The sequence below is a fragment of the Chelonia mydas genome, chromosome 1, assembly GCF_015237465.2.
Source record: "Chelonia mydas isolate rCheMyd1 chromosome 1, rCheMyd1.pri.v2, whole genome shotgun sequence".
In the NCBI taxonomy this organism is placed as follows: Eukaryota; Metazoa; Chordata; order Testudines; family Cheloniidae; genus Chelonia; species Chelonia mydas.
Window position 1 is genome coordinate 135,602,661 of NC_057849.1, and position 18,377 is coordinate 135,621,037.

Consider the following 18,377-nt stretch of genomic DNA (forward strand, 5'->3'; position numbering starts at 1 on the left):
AGCCCCTGGCATGCTGGGCCAGTTTGTTTACCTGCCATGTCCACAGGTTCAGCCAATCGCGGCTCCCACTGGCCGCGGTTCACCACTCCAGGCCAGTGTGGGCTGTGGGAAGTGGCACGGGCCAAGGGATGTGCTGACTGCCCTTCCTGCAGCCCCCGTTGGCCTGGAGTAGCGAACCGTGGCCACTGGGAGCCGCGATCGGCCGAACTTGCCGACGCGGCAGGTAAACAAACCAGCCCGGACCGCCAGGGGCTTTCCCTGAACAAGCGGCAGCCCTAGTTTGAGAACCACTGGTCTAGATAATACTGTAAAAAAATTACAGATTAAAAATCTGTAATGATGGAGATTTCACAAATTCCCCAGGCAATTTATTCCAGTGCTTACAGTTAGGAAGTGTTGACAGTTAGGAAGTTTTTCCTAATATCCAACCTAAACTTGAAAACTGTTATCATGGCTCCCTCCGTTTTCTCTTCTCCAGACAAAACAAACCCAATTTTTTCCATCTTCCCTCATAGGTCATGTTTTCTAGACCTTTAATCATTTGTGTTGCTATTCCCCAATTTATCCACATCTTTCCTGGAAGGTAGTGCCCAGAATGGGACACAATACTCCAGTTGAGGCCTAATCAGTGTGGAGTAGAGCAGAAGAATTACATCTTGTGTCTTGCTAACAACACCCCTGCTAATACATCCCAGAATGATGATTGCTTTTTTTGCAACAGCATTACACTGTTGACTCATATTTAGTTTGTAATCCACCATGACCCCCAGATCCCTTTCTGCAGTACTCCTTCCTAGGCAGTCATTTCCCATTTTGTATGTGTGCAACTGAATGTTCCTTCCTTAGTGGAGTACTTTGCATTTGTGTGTATTGAATTTCATCCTATAGACGCTCCCTGGGTTACGCAAGACTTGACTTACGCAAATCCGTACTTACGGAAAAAGTTCCATAAGCTAGAAATAGGAGGTGGGTTTATTTTTTTTGGCATAATGGTCGGGTATATGTTTCCGACTTATGCAAAATTCGAGTTACGCAAGGCGTTCCAGAACAGAATGATTGTATAAGTCGGGGAGTATCTGTGTTTACTTCAGACCATTTCTCCAGTTTGTCCAGATCATTTTGAATTCTAATCCTATCCTCCAAGCACTTGCAACCCCTCCCAGCTTGGCATTGTCTGCAAACTTTATAAGTCTATTCTCCACGCCATTATGTATCATTGATGAAGATATTGAACAGAACCGGACCCAGAACTGACCCCTGTGGGACCCCACTCAATACGCCCTTCCAGCTGGACTGTGAACTACTGATAACTACTCTTTGGGAATGGCTTTCCAACCAGTTATGCACCCACCTTATAGTAGCTCCATCTAGGCTGCATTTCCCTAGTTTGTTTATGAGAAGGTCATACAAGACAGTATCAAAAGCCTTACTACAGTCAAGATATACCACATCTACCACTTCCCCCAATCCACAAAGCTAGTTACCATATCAAAGAAAGCTATTAGGTTGGTTTGACACAATTTGTTCTTGACAAATCTATGCTGACTGTTTCTTACCACGTTATTAACTTCTAGGTGTCTGCAAATTGATTGCTTAATTATTTGCTCCATTATCTTTCCAGGTACAGAAGTTAAGCTGATTGGTCTGTAATTCCCCGGGTTGTCCTTATTCCCCTTTTTATAGATTGGCACTGTATTTGCCCTTTTCCAGTCCTATGGAATCTCTCCTGTCTTCCATGACTTTTCAAAGATAATTATTAATGTCTCAGATATCTCCTCTGTCAGCTCTTTGAGTATTCTAAGATGTATTTCATCAGGCCCTGGTGACTTGAACACATCAAGCTTATCTAAGTAATTTTTAACTTGTTCTTTCCCTATTTTAGCCTCTGATCCTACCTCATTTTCACTGGCGTTCACTATGTTAGACGTCCAGTCGCTACTGAACTTTTTGTGAAAACCGAAACATAGAAGTCATTAAGCATTCTGCCATTTCCACATTTTCTGTTGTTATTTCTCCCCCTCTCCCCTCCGCCCTCATTGAGTAACAGCCCTACCCTGTCCTTGTTTTCCTCTGGCTTCTAATGTATTCGTAGAATGTTTTCTCGTTACCCTTTATGTCTCTAGCTAGTTTAATCTTGTTTTGTGCCTTGGCCTTTCTAATTTTGTCCCTACATACTTGTGTTGTCTGTTTATATTCATCCTTTGTAATTTGACCTAATTTCCACTTTTTGTAGGACTCCTTTTTGATTTTTAGATCATTTAAGATCTCCTGGATAAGCCAGGTGGTCTGTTGCCATATTTCCTATCTTTCCTACACAATGGGATAGTTTGCTCTTGTGCCCTTAATAATGTCTCTTTGGAAAAACTGCCAGTTCTCTTGAAGTGTTTTTCCCCTTAGACTTGCTTTCCAAGGAATCTTACCTTCCAACTCCCTGAGTTTGCTAAAGTCTGCCTTCTTGAAATCCATTTTCTTTATTATGCTGTTTTCCCTCCTACAATTCCTTAGAATCATGATCACTTTCACCTAAGCTGCCTTCCACTTTCAAATTCTCAACCAATTCTTCCCGATTTGTCAAAATCAAATCTAGAACAACCAATCCCCTAGTAGCTTTCTCCACCTTCTGAAATAAAAAATTGTCTCCAGTACATTCCAAGAACTTGTTGGCTAATCTGTGCTCTGCTGTGTTGTTTTCCCAACAGATGTCCCCCATCACCACCAAGTCCTGTGCTTTGGATGATTTTGTTAGTTTATAAAAAGCCGTATCCACCTCGTCTTCCTGGTTCGATGGTCTGTAGTAGACCCCTACCATGACATCACCCTTGTTTTTTTACCGCTTTTAGCCTAGCCAGAGACTTTCAGCAAGTCTGTCTCCTATTTCCATCTCAGCCTCAGCCCAAGTATATACATTTTTAATATATAAGGCAACACTTCCTCCCTTTTTATCCTGCCTTTTCTTCCTGAGCAAGCTGTACCCTTCTATACCAGTATTCCAGTCATGTGTATTATCCCACTATGTGATGCCAACTATGTCATAGTTGTGTTTATTAACTAGCATTTCTAGTTCTTCCTGCTTATTCCCCATACTTCTCGTATTAGTATACAAACATCTAAGGTACTGATTTGATTCCCCCACATGTTCCTTTTGTCTCTCCCTTATCCCTGCTATAACAGCCCGTGCTCCCCCCCAATACCGACCCTTCTCCCAGGTCTCCATATTTTTGACTACCTGTGGGCTTTTGTCTCCTGCCCCTATCCACCCTAGTTTAAAGCTCATCTCACTAGATCAGCCAGTCTGTATCCAAACATACTTTTCCCCTTCCTTGAAAGGTGGACCCCATCTCTACTTAGCAGTCCTTCTTCCCGGAACAGCATCCGTGATCAAGGCAGCTGAAGCCCTCCTGGTGATACCATCCTTGCAGCCAGGCATTCACCTCCAGGCTGTATCTGTCTCTGCCTGGGCCCCTATCCTTGACCGGAAGGATCGAAGAGAACACCACCTGTGCTCCCAACTCCCTCACCCTTACTCCCAGAGCCCTGTAGTCACTTCTGATCTGCTGAGGGTCAGACCTTGCAGTATCATTAGTGCCCACCTGGATGAGTAGCATGGGGTAGTAGTCAGAGGGCTGGGTGATTTTCAACAATTCCTCCATAATGTCTCAGATACAGGTCTCTGGCAGGCTGCATAACTCCCGGGATGCCATGTCAGGCTGACAGATTGGTGACTCCGTCCCCCTCAGATGAGAGTCACCAACCACCACTACCTTATGTTTCCTCCTGGAGGTGGTGGCTGCGATCCTTCCAGTCTTGGGGGGACATGACTTCTCCTCCTCCACATTTGGGGGCACTTCCTCATCGCTCATTGCCAGAGCAGCATATCAGTTTTCCATCACCATGGTGGGTGGGATGGGAGTAGGGTGGCGCACTGCCTGCTGACAGAAGTAACCAGCAGCCTCCCTATGACAGGACACTGGACACATTTTAAAACAATTTCACAAAATCTGAAACTAGATGATTAAAAAACAGGAAGATAGATAATAAATTTAGAAAATAGAAAAGAACAATAATTAGAAAATGAGATGACTTAAAAACTGAAAAAGAAAAGACATGAATAAAAATGATAAATGGACATGAAAAAATATACTAAAATAGTATAAAATGTATTAAAATAAGTTTATGGGCAAGGGATTTAAAAATAAAGCAAGTCTAGCAGGCAGTGTGCTTTACATCACTTCAGACATTTTCCTTGCTTGCTTGTTTTGTCTTTCCATTTTAGGGCCTGATCCAGCCCATATGTAGGTGAGTAACTTTACTCTCGTGAGTGAGTTACTCACTTTGTGTATGTAAATTGAGCCCCCTGAAGTGTGAACACTTCATGGCTGGTAATATTTGTTCTGTATGCTTGGAAAATGCTTAATTCATTTTTGGATGCTACTGCAATATATATTAATGTGACATAACATTATGTATGATTAACATATGAAATGTGCATGTCTATATTAAGAGCCTGAGTGTCTATAAAGGGATGTGTGTGCATATCACACACTTGGAAACAATTTGAGGGGTAAGGCCTCATTTTCAGAATCATGTATTATATTTTAGTTTAGGAGAGCCAGAGCTTTTTTACCCCGACAGAATTACGCACTTGCTAATGTGAAAATCCTTTTCCATGAAAGATGCATAAAAGCTGCCAAGGAATACAATAATAAACATCATTCTAAAGTTTCCGGTAATTTTAGTTTGATGTGCTACTCCTCTTCCATGTTAAAAACAATACTAAATGCTTTATTAATAAAACTGTTTATGGCACCTCACAACTGAATGCATTATGGCAATTTTGTTCAATAAAAATGTGTCACTGTCATTTCTTTAGAAGGGCACAGCTTGCTGCTGTTATATTTTGACCTAAAGAATACTAAGTGTCCAGCATAGACTGAAGATAAATAAAATCAGCAGCCACACTCTTGCATGTTAATCATAGAATACTGGAAAGTAGAAATGGAGAAGATCCATTAGACCATGTTGGGCTTGATCCTTCCAGGTATTGAGCACTTTCTGAGAGTGGTGGAGTGCCCCCTAAGCTCCTTTGGGATCATTGAGGATTCAGGGCAAGATTGAGTTGTATATACTTGTGTTACAGTAGCATCTAATTGGCCCCAATCAGGGGGTCAGGGCCCCATTGTGCTAGGCACTGTACATACACACACATGCTCAACAAAAATAGTCCCCTTGGTAATGCAGGTTTAACATATGAACGGCCCTACTGGGTCAGACCAATGGTCCATCTAGCCCAGTAGCCTGTCTTCCAACAGTGGCCAATGCCAGGTGCTTCAGAGAGAATGAACAGAACAGGCAGTCATCAAGTGAGCCATCCCCTGTCGTCCACACCCAGCTTCTGGCAATCAGAGGCTAGGGACACCCAAGAGCATGGGGTTGCATCCCTGCCCGTCCTGGCTAACAGCCATTGATGTTGATGGATCTATCCTCTGTGAACTTGCCTGGTTCTTTTTTGAAACCTGTTATAGTTTTGGCCTTCATAACATCCCCTGCCAATGAGTTCCACAGTTTGACTGTGTGTTGTGTGACGAAGTACTTCCTTTTGTTTGTTTTAAAACTGCTGCCTATTAATTTAATTGGGTGATTCCTGGTTCTTGTGTTACCTGAAGGAGTAAATAATACTACTTTATTCACTTTCTCCACACCAGTCATGATTTTATAGACCTCCATCATATCCCCCCCTTAGTTATCTCTTTTCCAAGCTGAAGAGTCCTAGTCTTTTTTAATCCCTCATACGGGAGCTGTTCTATACCCCTATTAATTTTTCTTGCCCTTCTCTGTATCTTTTCCAATTCTAATATGTCTGTATTGAGAAGGGGTGACTGGAACTGCATGCAGTATTAAAGGTGTGGGCATGCCATAGATTTGTATAATGGCATTATGGTATTTTCTGTCTTTTATCTATTCCTTTCTTAATAGTTCCTAACATTCTGTTAGCTTTTTTGAGCAGAAGTTTTTCAGAGAACTATCCACAATGAATCCAAGAACCCTTTTTTGAGCGGTAACAGCTAATTTAATACCAATCGTTTTATATAGTTGGGATTGTTTTCCGATGAGCATTACTTTTCATTTATCAACATTTGTTGTCTACAGTAGTGCAACCTCCATTCTGATTTTAAATATCACAATGATTTTAAAAAGAAGACCCCTCCCACCCCATCCCTACTTAGGCATTTCAACTCTTCACCATGAATGATATCTAAGATGTCATCTTGCTCTGTTCCATCCTTCTGAGTGTAAAAGTTTATGCTGGCTTGATTCCTTGACACAGTACAAATAAATTAAAGCAGACTTTATTGTAGAAATAATTTGGGATAATGATTATATTCACCTTTCCCCCCTACTCCAGTGGCTCTCAAACTTTTTTACTGGTGACCCCCTCTGAGTGTGACCCCCGCCCTATAAATTAAAAACAGTTTTTTATATATTTAACACCATTATAAATGCTGGAGGCAAAGTGGGGTTTGGGGTAGAGGTTGACAGCTCACAACCCCCCATGTAATAACCTCCAGACCCCCAGTTTGAGAACCCCTGCCCTACTCCCATTTTCCTTATGACTTTTGTCTTAAGTAATTTTATTTAAATTTGAAAAAGGGAGCTGTTGTTAATGAAAGCTTTTAAATGATTTATTTTAAATTAGTTATTTCCTCAGGTCTTCTGTGTAAAATTGCTCTATCCCCATGTATCTGGGAATAAAGGAGTACTCTGTGACTGACCTGGTGCAGTACTACAAAATGTTTTGAGCTGTGTGTGTGTGTCTACACATTTTTGGGAGTGGTGTGGGGTCCATCAAGATAAGTGATTTTTCTTTCGTAGTTATAGTGGTTTAGACGTATGTGCCAAAGTGAGATAGGACTTTTACTTCTACATTTTAAAAATAATTAAGTGGGGTTTTAGCATGCATCTCCTGCTTAGGTTACTGGAAGTTTCACAGTTAGTTTTTTTGTCAGTTTGAAAATACAATGGTTCGTGCCATGTTGCTTTGTCTATATCTGTTAGCTTTGCAATATGAAGCTTTGGGGTATGATTCTTAGATGAGATACTGGTAGCGATAAGTTTCAGAGTAGCAGCCGTGTTAGTCTGTATTCTCAAAAAGAAAAGGAGTACTTGTGGCACCTTAGAGACTAACCAATTTATTTGAGCTTAAGCTTTCGTGAGCTACAGCTCACTTCATTGGATGAATCTTTATAATGCCTAAAAATAAACCTGGGCCACAATCTCTGTTTTCCTCTAGTCTCCCAGAATCTGGTAAAACCAGCCCCATCTACACTCCAGCTTCTGCTGTTGCTAGGATTGGTGGAGAACTAAGGGCCCCAATTTTCCTGGGTTAGATGAGGCTACAGTGGTAGCCACCTCCTCCTCTGGACTCCTTGCCACTTCTCTTAGACCAGACAAGCCAAGTAAGAGAGCTGGGTCTTGGGCTGTCAGTTGTGATTGGCCTGGATCTTTGCATCTTATTCCCCTATCATCCTATTGAATAACTTTGCGTCCATCCAGATCGGGGAGAATGCCTCTGGTGAGCCTGTTGGTTCACTACCATAGTTGTTAACATAGAAATGATGACATGGAAAACAATCTCTGAGTAGGAAATGTCAGAATGAGTGCCCTGATCACTTGTTGACAAGTGGAAAATAAAATCAGGGATGAGATTTGTGTGTGTTGGTTTTGGCTGCGAGTAATGAAAGTGCTGTGATTGCATAATTTTGAATTCCCTCTGTTATGTGGTATAGTGTTATCCCTGGGAAGGCCAAAGAAATAAGAGCCCATACAGTACTTATGTAGTGGCCAAGTCTCAGGATGTAGAATTAAATTCTGAAGTTTATTTTTAAGCCTTAATCTAGTTTTCAGGCTGGAGAACCTGTTTTATCTCACTTAATGTCCTGTTGGGATTAATAGACCTTTCTGATTGCCAGAATAAGGCTGAGAAATGGCCTGGACACCTGCCATGCTGATAGTTCACCATGAAGTACAGATATGCTAAGTGCAGAGTGATGATTTTAGTAGTGAAAGCACTATCGTTCTCTGTGTGGGAAAATACATTCACCCTGAATATAGTATTTTATACAGATACTTGATGCACTTAAGCTTCTTTCACTGGTACACACAAGCTACTTTGACCATGATTTTTTTTTTTTTTTTAAGATTTAAAGTATGCTGCTCATTCTAATATCAATGTTGCAAAGTCACTGAATAGTGAGGCAAACTCTATGCAAACTGTGGTAGAAATAGCTTTTTAGGACTTGGACACCAAGGCCCCAATCCTCCAGAATTTACTCCTCCTTCCTGTGTGAAGAAAATCTGTGGACTCCAGCAGCTCTGGATGTAGCAGAACTAGTGTGCCTCTGCTCCTCAGGCATAATTCCAGGATCGCTCTGCATCTCTCGCATACCTCATAATTGTGCTCCATATTAGCTCACTGTGCTTTAATGTACAGAGGCTTTTCTGGCATGAGGAGGAAGGAGGACATGTGAGTGGGCTAGAAGGTAGGTGGGTTAGGATAGGACTAATGGATCCAGTGGCCATTTCTACCTCACCACAACCTCTGGAATGGGGAGAAGAGAGTGCAGCAGTCTTGGGGGCTGCTGCACCCTTAAGGTGTGATTGAGCAGCCTGAGGGAAGGATTACTGCTTCTTCGAGAGATGGTCCATATTGCATTCCACTGCATGTTAGTCATGCGCACCACGTGCCTGAAGTTGGAGAATTTGAAAGTAATGTCCACATATGTGCCCTGACTCGCTGCGTGCTTCTGTCTGAGGGGAAAAAAGGATGGGGCGGACTGACCATATCTCCAGTTCTTTCTCAGCGCCACATGGTCCGGGTCAGAGCCTTCAGTGTAACGGTCTCTGACGCAGTTTTAATAATTACAGTTACAAATAGTTTTATCAGTTTTAGCCATAGTTTTAGTGGGTTTATTTCTTTCCTAGTTTTAGTAGTTACTAGTTTTAACAGTTAGACTAGAGCAGACTTGGGGGATTTACCTGCCCCTGCCCCCTGCAGAACTCTGGGCTTCAAACTCTGTGCTGCTTGCCCACAATCCTTCTCCGTAACTGACAAACACCAACGCTGCCTCTACTTCCTGGGAGAAGCTCAAACCGCGGCTGTGTGCGGTATTTGCCAGTCCTTTCCCAGCTGCACCCAAGAAGGCTAAGCACTTTGTCTCTGGAGGCATCTAATGGAGGTGGCCATGAGACCACATTCAGACCCAAGCCGGGGAACCCCCCATGTACATTTAGCTTGATTCAGCAAGGAGTGTGCCTCCTGCTGTTATGTCTGACTCCGGTGCTGATGGACCCACCCCCAAAGGCCCAATGGCAGAGGTTAGGAGATTAGGAAGCACTCCAATAAGCATGGAACTAAGTCTTCCTCCAAATCAGAGAAACTGGACATCCCTCCACCAGCTCAGCCCAAGGGGACACAGCATGTTCTGAGTCCCACAGGCATGAGACGAAGACCCATGAACAATGGGATCCGCGGGTTCTGGGCAGTGAACTGTCATACTGCCATCTCTGGCACTTCACACAGGTGAGACCCTCCTGCACCAGGAAAGACTTCAGCACTGCTACTGGCAACTGGAAAAGAGAGAATGCCCCCTAAACTAGGGAGATACAGATGTGACTGCACCCCAAGATGTCTTCACCTTACTGGATCCAGAGTCTCTTCCTCCATTTGGTCCTCCCACTTACAGAGAACTTAAGTCCCTGCCACTGGATATGCCTACGGTATGGCCTCCTCACATGTGTCATGCACTCCTTGATCGGCACCAATGGTACTGCTATTCGTACCGGAGTCCGCCTTTTCCTCTTCCGATGAATTGGAACTGGGGGAAGAACCGTCTCTACCACACCACTCCATCACGTAGACTGACACTCATGGGAGCAACTACCTCCTCACCTTCCTAGAAGCCACTGGTGCCCCACGCCGTGAGGACTCCTGCAACCTCCTGTTGATCCTCCTTATTGGCCATGTTGGGGACCCTGAGCACAGTATCCTCCTTTGGAGCCCACCCAGTCTGCAAGAGTCGCCACCTGTTTCTCCCCCACCCCTCCTCTGAGGGATCCATCAGGCATGCCCATGGATCCAATAGCAGAGGAAGAATTTTATACCCCAATTCTGGCAGTTCTGCTGGAGCCAGCTAGATTCCCATCCTCATTGCCGAACGAAGCTCTGACTACATCATCCCTTTCCCTACTGGATGACTTCAATTTCAAAATCTTTTACAGGGTATTGTGGGGGGAACTCCACATTCCTCTGGAAGAGATCCAAGGCACTCAGCATAAGCTTCTGGACATTCTCCACACTTCGGGACTGACAAGATAAGCACTACCAATCGATGGAGCCATACTGGAGCCAGCCAGGACAGTCTGACACACTTCTGACACATGTATCCTTAAAGGAATAGAGAGATGCTACTATGTCCTGGCCAAAGGCTCAGAATTCCTCTTCTCCCACCCAGCTCCAAACTCACTGGTAGTTCAGGCTACTGCAGAAATGGCTAAACAACAAACACACTCGATCCACACATGCGGACAAGGAAGGGAAGTGTCTGGATCTACTGGGGAGAAAAGTCATCTTTTCCTCCAGTTTACAATTCAGGACAGCCAATTATCAAGCGTTGTTGGCTCAGTATGACTTCCTGAATTATGCTAAACTAGAGGAATTTGCTAAGACCGTGCCCGTTTTCAGGCCCTTGGCAAGGAAGGGAAACTCATAGCCAGAACTGCCCTACAATCCACAGTGGATGCGGCTGGTGCTTCTTCCAGGGCCATGGCTACAGCCATCGTGTTGTGTCGAGTCTTGGCTTCTTGCTTTTGGTTTTTCTAGGGAGGTCCAGAACACAATAGAGGATCTCCCTTTTGATGAATCCCATCTCTTTAACCAGAAGACAGATGAGTGTTTGCATACACTAAAAGACTCTAGGGCTACTCTTCGCTCGTTGGACATCTACACTTCTGCCTCGAAATGAAAGTCCCACTGCCTGTCATCCACACAGAGGTACAGGTCTCCACAGTTTTACCAACATAGACCCTATGAACCTCCATGCAAGCGACAAAAAGTCCAAAGGTCTCGTTTCCCTGGGACCCCCCTCAGGCTTCAGTCTCAAACCCAACCCAAACCAAGAGGTATTTTTGATGTAACTTCTTGATGTGAGCTCGAGAGCTGCCAACCACGTGAGCCTAACACCTCACGACCCTTCGACTCCTTTCGGGGGTTATTTAGCACTCTTTTTTCACACTTGGAGTGCAATAACAAGGGACAAATGAGCGGTGAATGATTTGATTGAGATATGATTGCGTTTGTAATGCTCCAAGACCCTTTGCCCCATCCCCTTTTGGGGACCACTCTCATGACAGTTTTTTCACCCAAGAACTGAACGCCTTATTACAACAAGGATTGGGATTAACAACCTCCCCTTTTGAACCAATGATGTCTTGATCCATGTCCCTCCTCTCCATGAAGGTCGCCTTTTTTGTTGCTATCACTTCAGTGAGAAGAGTTGGGGAACTCAGAGCTATAATGGTGGACACGCCATTTACAGTATTCCATGAGGATAAGGTCTTTTTATGCTTACACCCAAAATTTTACCAAAGGTGATCTCCCAGTTTCATATTAACCAATCCATTCGCTTACCTGTTTTCTTCCAGAAACTGCATGTGTCTGCAGAAGAATGTAGACTCCATTCCCTCAATGTCCGATGAGGTCAGGCCTTTTTCCTGCAGAGAACACAAACAATCCGGAAGTCCCCTAGACTGTTTGTTGTGGTAGCAGAGAGAATTGGGACAGGCCATATCCACCCAGAGAATCTCCAAATGGATTTCTGGCTGCATTAAACTCTGCTACCAGCTGTTGAACATACCTCCCACCACAGGGGTACAGCTTCACTCCACTAGACCTGAAGCAATGACCACGGCATGTTCCTCTCATAGACATATGTAGAGCAGCCACATGGAGTTCTGTCCATACATCTGCAACACAGTATGCCTTGTTACAGGACTCAGCAGTGCATGTCTCCTTTGGCACAGCGGTTCTCCGCATGACCCTTCCATCCCCATCCTTGCACCCGCCTCCAACTTAGGTCCTGCTTGTCAGTCACCCCCAGTGGAATATCATAGGGAGCATCACTCAAAGAAGAAGAGGAGGTACTTATCTGTAACTGAGGGTCTTTGAGATGTGTGGTCCCTGTCTGTATTCCACTTCCCACCCTCCTTCTCCTCTGCTTTGGATCTGTCAGATTCACTGTGGAAAAGGAACTGGAGACGTGGTCAATTCACCTCACCCTTTGTCGCCTCAGACGGAAGCATAAGGTGAGTCAGGGTGCATGCATGAACCAGTGGACACTACTTTCAAATTCTCCTTCTCAGGGCATATGATGCGCATATGTAACCCCAGTGGAATACAGATAGGGATCACATAGCTCAAAGAACATCCAGTTATGGTAAGTAACCTCCTCTTTTCCAGTTACTTGCTGCCGTTTTCTATGAAAGAAGCCTGATATTTGTGTTCACCTTGGAAAGAACTGTTTGCTGTGCTAGCTTATACTTCCAAAGAACACACAACAGTTCCATCTTTAACGGACAGAACCCAACACTGACAAACCCTGTGTAGACTGGTTTCCAAGAAAGGCTGTCCTTCCGGAGTCATCTACAATTACGGGACAGCTGCTGAAATGTGCAAAAATGTATTTGTTTTATAGCATGCTCTTTTTTGGGGGGAATGACACCTAAGTGTGTCATTAACACACTTTTCATTGCCTCTTTGGGAAAAAACAGTGCATGTTTTTTATAAGAAGTTATTACTTTTCAAAAGTCAGCTGACTCCAAATCTTCTCTGGCAGTTGTGCTAACATAAGCATGATTTCCTTCTAACAACAGGCCATAGATGTTCTGAAACAGCAGGGATTTTATGAATATTTCATGAATAGCTTAAGTTAGAATTTGTAGGATTAAAAAAAGAGGAAACTGGGTCAAATTCGCATGGTTAAGTATCTCACTAGCTTAAAATACTAAACTCTCAAATGTGGCATATTTTAAAAGCTGAAATAAGATGCTCTGTGCTCTACTTGACCACTTCAGGGTGAAGTAATTTTAATAAGGAAGGTTGTGTGGACCATTCTGGCAGTGTTGTGGGGTACCAAGTACAAGTTCTGAGCTTGGGAGCAACTTCAGAACATGCTTTCCCTGTTGGGCAAACTAATTTCCTTGGTATAGAATATCATTTCTCTGAGGATCAGGCGTATCACTGGAGTAGAGTGATGGGTGTTGGGGACACAGAATATATATTAGATGTTGTATTCTCTGGAGCAATGTTGAGGTTAAAGACAGCACAGGTGCTGGCTTCCTCCTTTCCCTGGGCGTGCTCAACCCCTGCTCAGCCCCAGGCCCTGTCCCCACTCCACCCTTTCCCCCAAGGCCCTGCCTCTGCCCCGCTTCTTCCTGCCCAGTTGTGTCCCCACCCCAAGTGCCCCCCCTTCCCACTCCTCCCTCTCCTCCCAGTGCCTCCTACACGCCGCGGAACAGCTAATTGCAGCAGGCGGGAGGTGCTGGGAGGGAGGGGGAGGAGTTGATCGGCAGGGCCGCCAGCGGGCAGGAGACGCTGGGGTGGGGAGGTGGGGTAGCTGACTAAATGGGGTGAAGGGTCCTAGTAACTTAATCTCTGCCTGTTTGGATACTTTGTGACTATGTTTAGTCTTTTATACCTTCAGTATATAAGCATTTTCCATAGGTAACCTAAATTAGGATTCAGTAGTTCTGCATCCCTGTTTGGCACTTCTTTGTTTTTTCCAATCTTGTGTGTCACACACCTCTTTTGAGCTGTAGTTAGCCAACACAACTGTATTCAATGTTTTACCCATGCATTTTTACACTAACATCTCTGTGTACTTGGGTCCAGATTTTAAAGTGATTGAGGCATCGCTGCACTCAGCATTGCAATACCTAACTGATTTAGGGACTTAAATCTCATTTTCAAAAGGGATTTAGGCACTTAGGAGTGTAGGTCCCATTATTGCGACACTGAGTGTAACAACGCCTAAATAACTGTAAAAATCTGGGCCTTAGTGCTTCAGATCTTTGTTTTTTTGTTTCTTTTAAGGAAATGAACAGGTTTGCATTAGGGAAAACTTTTCTGGAAAATTTTAGATGGAATACATTTTAATAAGTTAAATGGCTATGCTGTAACTTGTAATGGTCTGTGTGGTCTTTTAGAATATGGATAAAACTAAAAATAGATATGTGTGTATATATATAACCCCTTGTTTAGCACTATTATAGTAAAAGGGCTGTTTTATTTTAATTGTTGGTTTAGTGCTACATTTTAGGCTTTACAAATAAACACAAATCTGAGATAGGCTGACTCGTATTTTTTCAAAGGCAAGTGGTGGGAAGGCTACACAACATAGGGGCCTCTAGAAGGGAAAATCACTCAAGACTTTGATCAAACTCACTTGATATCTATGGGTTAATCTAGTCCTTCTCATCGCAGCTGCCTTTACAAAGCCTCATCTTCCCTGCAGTTCTGCCCTGAGATGGGTTTTAGGGATTTAACGAGAGCCAGATTGAGAATTACAATGGATGGCCCACATGGTTCTTACCAACTCCGTTCACTGGCTCTGAATGAAAGATTGCACGATGTTGCTTTGTTACATTACCAAAGGGGCCCAAAATTGACTGTTAAAATTCTTTTTTCCTCTCAACCCCCCCTCTCCCCCCCCCCCCCCCCCAAAAAAAAAAAACCAACCACAAATCAAAGCTAAAACTGATCTCTGTATGCTTCGTTTAAGCACCCATTCTAATTCCATGGGGGATATTTTCTTCTCTGACTGGGCTTTGTGACTTGTCAGTGTATTTTATCTCGAGCAAACCCTAATGTCTACATTAGTTCTTTAAAAAGGCAATAATGTTAATGACAAAGAACAGAGTCCTAAGAATAAGTAGATTTTCACCCAAGCTCTGTACTTTAACTACAGTCAAATTGTTTTAGCTGCATTCAGCTGACTGTATATATCTTTGTGGCTGACTGAATATATCTTTACCTTTTACTTTAACAGTAAGCTTTTTATAGCATTTAAATCTCTGGTCTTTTTCAGAGGGTGTGCTGTAGCAGGAAGAGGTTTCAAACAGTGTTTGCACAGATTTGTTTTCAGTTGAGACCCAGTTTGATTTTCATCATTAAAAATGTTGAAAACCACCTGTTCGCTGACAGTCATCAGAGAAAATAGTCTAGTTCTGAGGTTTTCAAATTGTCAGGGAGGCAAGCCACAGAGAATGGAGGAATGTTCAGGGTTGGGGGGCGAGCGGCGATGCCAGGTGGCTCATGCCAGCACCGCATGGTGGGGCCAAGGCTAGCTTCACAGGGGCCCCTCCTGACTTACCTCAGCGGGCTACCCAGACTATGGGTCAGTGTAAACATTTGCTGCGACCATGCTGATTTCTGTGCCCAGCGCTGGCTCCACCCTGAGTCACAGTGGCACATGCTTTCCCACACCCGGAAAACCCGGTGGGGAGGGGCAGAGAGACAGGTATTGGCCCTGCCCTACTGGTGCAGCCTGGCTGCAAGGTACAAGCAGCCTGCTGCTGAGGAAGCCTTGGCTGTGCAATTGGTAAGTGTCTGTGTATTTGAAACTTACAGGTGTAGGTAATTTAATTAAAGTTGTGTCAAAGTCTCTGTTAGGTTTATGAGTAGGCTATCAGGCATACTTTTGCATGTGTCTATTTTTGTCTGGATTGGGGGTGCATCCAAAAATTGTAACTCAAAGAAGGGGCTCAGTTCAAAAAGTTTGCAAACCACTGGTCTAGTTTTTAGTTTTATTAGTTAATTTTATTTGTTTCTCTCTCATTTCAGCTGTGAAGTCAGGCTGGTTACCACCACCACCTGCCCTGCCCCCTAGGCCTTTTGTATCACAGGTATGTACAGAATTTCAGTATGTGGATAATTGGTGTACAGTCGTGGGTGGTGGTGGTTGTTTTTATACTGTGGTAATAAATACATGCGAGCTTGGATATCTAACCATTCTCATTATAAAGCTAATACTCATCTGCAGAATGCTTTGCAATGTCAGGCTTTTTGTGTATGGATAATGTTATCTTTGTTTGGTCTGTCTATCCAGTATGCCATGATGTAGTACTGTGGACTCCTTCCAGCTCATCATTGTGGAGCTGTGTATGTCCAGTAGAAAACATTGTAATTTACAAGCTGTGCCATAAGGCTAGCCTGACGGTAGTGTTTGCTATCTGGAAGGCACAGGTTTGATTCCTAGCCTATTTCTTGCTTTTCAAGGTGCAAACGCTGTCAAGGCGGCAGTGCAGGGAGCAAATGCATATCACATTATGATATGTTACATATCAGTGTGAAAAGTCATGCTAAAAGGAAATAACTCCCACATTAGCTACATTATTTAGTGGCATGCTGTGATTTACTTACTTTTGGTTCATCAGTGTCACACAACCATTGTGTAAAGCAAATGGATCTAATCATGAGCAGTCATCCCAAGGAATGTACTATGTGTAGGTTCTTTAGTTCATAAGGAATGATGGATAAGGAAAGGCCACTTAGCTCAACAAGACCCATCATAGTGATTGCTTCCTCACTTCCTTGTTTGTTACCTCTCTGAATCCTCTTCTATAAAAATGTCTATCTGTTTTATTCATTTATACCATTGGCTCCAGTTGGCCTTACATGGCAATTTATTTTATATGTTAATCTTTCAGCTGAGATGTAGAACTGAGTCCCTGACCACTGTAGAGCTAACATTCCTACTCCACATAAAAAGTGCATTGGCACCTTTGAGTCGACCATCAGCAGTCAGGACTTCAGTTTTAGGTCTCAAATAAAAGTCAGAATCTCCAGCAGCATAGTGCCCCCTAATGGTAGGCTGGGGGCATTTATTCTGTAAAGGGAAGGTTTCCACTTGCTGGGTCATAAACAACAATTCTCTCTCCATCCCCTTCTTCTCTAAATTATCTTTGGAGTTTGCTAAATTCTTCATTTGGAGGATTATATAGATTGCTTCCTTAAGCCTTCTTTGATCCAACTACAACCTTAGCCGTGCACCTTAGTGCATCCATCAAAGCTTTGCTTTGCCTAATCTCCTGTAAGCAGTATCTATTCATCGCACCCCCTTCTACTCTGAATTATTGCTTCCTGCCTCCATCATATCACTGCCATCATCAGCTGCATCTCCATCTCCACTGTACCCTTTCACACTCAAAAGTCTTACAGTCACCCCGTCTGGAAAATAAACAAATGAGCAAAACAAAACCCTTTTCTTGAGGATCAAACCAGTGCTACAGGTAATACTTTTGCTAATTGCTTATTTTTTCAGCATGTGATAGAATTTATTCTCTCTGACCATGCAACGGGGAGCCACTCATATGTATTTCCATATCCAGCAGGGTCCTCACCATGTCACAAATACCGAGCCTGTTGCACAGGCCAAATCCAGCTATGCGGAGTTCAGACTAAAAGAACAGGTACGCTCTAAAATTGTAAACAGTGATTCCAATGTAAAGTTCCTGATGCTTTCTTCTCTCCCAGTACAATATGTTATTCCTTGCAAAATATGTAGTGTTGGAGAAACATCTGACACTTTTACTTGTAAAAATTATCAGAGGTGGGAAGGCGTTACAGCAGGGTTTTTTTAAAAAGATATTTCTGCCTTCTCAGAATACTGTTGTTTTGACTTTGAATTGAAAAATAATTTTAATAATATTTTAGACCATGTCAGTTGCATCCTTGCTCACATCTTCTGTGCCTAGTCATCAAAATGTGCCTTTAAATGGTCAAGATTGTATATAGAGGATGGGGTTCATAATTCAACTTCTCTGATCCTTAATCATTGCAAGCACAGCTATAACAAACATATGGATTACATTACGCAAATGGGGCCCTTGACTTAAAGAGCATGAATAAATTCAAGCGAAGCCAATCTGTTTTCAGAATAGAGGCAGGATCAGGAAGAACTGAAGTAAAACATTGAAACCAGCGTGACATATTCAGCTTTTACCTGTTTTAGGACTTATCTTGCTCTTCTTAAATTTCTGTTTCAACTAATTTTCTACAGTGTTATTGGAAATCCTTTTTATTGCCTTAACATTTCAATATCCATATATAGCTAAGTACCCTGATTCACAGATGTAGCTTGGGAATGAAATATCCCAAGTATTTTTTAGGCTGCCCTGCACTACTTGTGCATGCTTATGGTGTGATTATTTTGACATTGTTTTGGAAATCAATTGGAGTGTAGGAAGAGGGAAACAATTTATTCTGAAACTGGAGTTTTCCATGGATGACTGGGAGGTAGGTAGGATTGGTTAGGTGTTTAGGGTAT

At 43.2% G+C, this 18,377-nt stretch overlaps 1 protein-coding gene across 21 annotated transcripts in view; it reads left to right on the forward strand.

The window, feature by feature from the left end:
- Positions 1–18,377, forward strand: part of REPS2 (RALBP1 associated Eps domain containing 2) — a 144,687-nt gene that overhangs the window by 101,501 nt on the left and 24,809 nt on the right. For 16 of the 21 annotated variants that reach the window (XM_043537886.1, XM_043537884.1, XM_043537887.1 and 13 more), the window contains 2 exons: positions 15,893–15,954; positions 17,440–17,520. In XM_043537886.1, coding sequence (XP_043393821.1) covers positions 15,893–15,954; positions 17,440–17,520 — 143 coding nt within the window. The remainder of the gene's footprint in view (positions 1–15,892; positions 15,955–17,439; positions 17,521–18,377) is intronic. The other 5 variants (XM_043537885.1, XM_043537891.1, XM_037901071.2 and 2 more) reach the window with 1 other exon arrangement.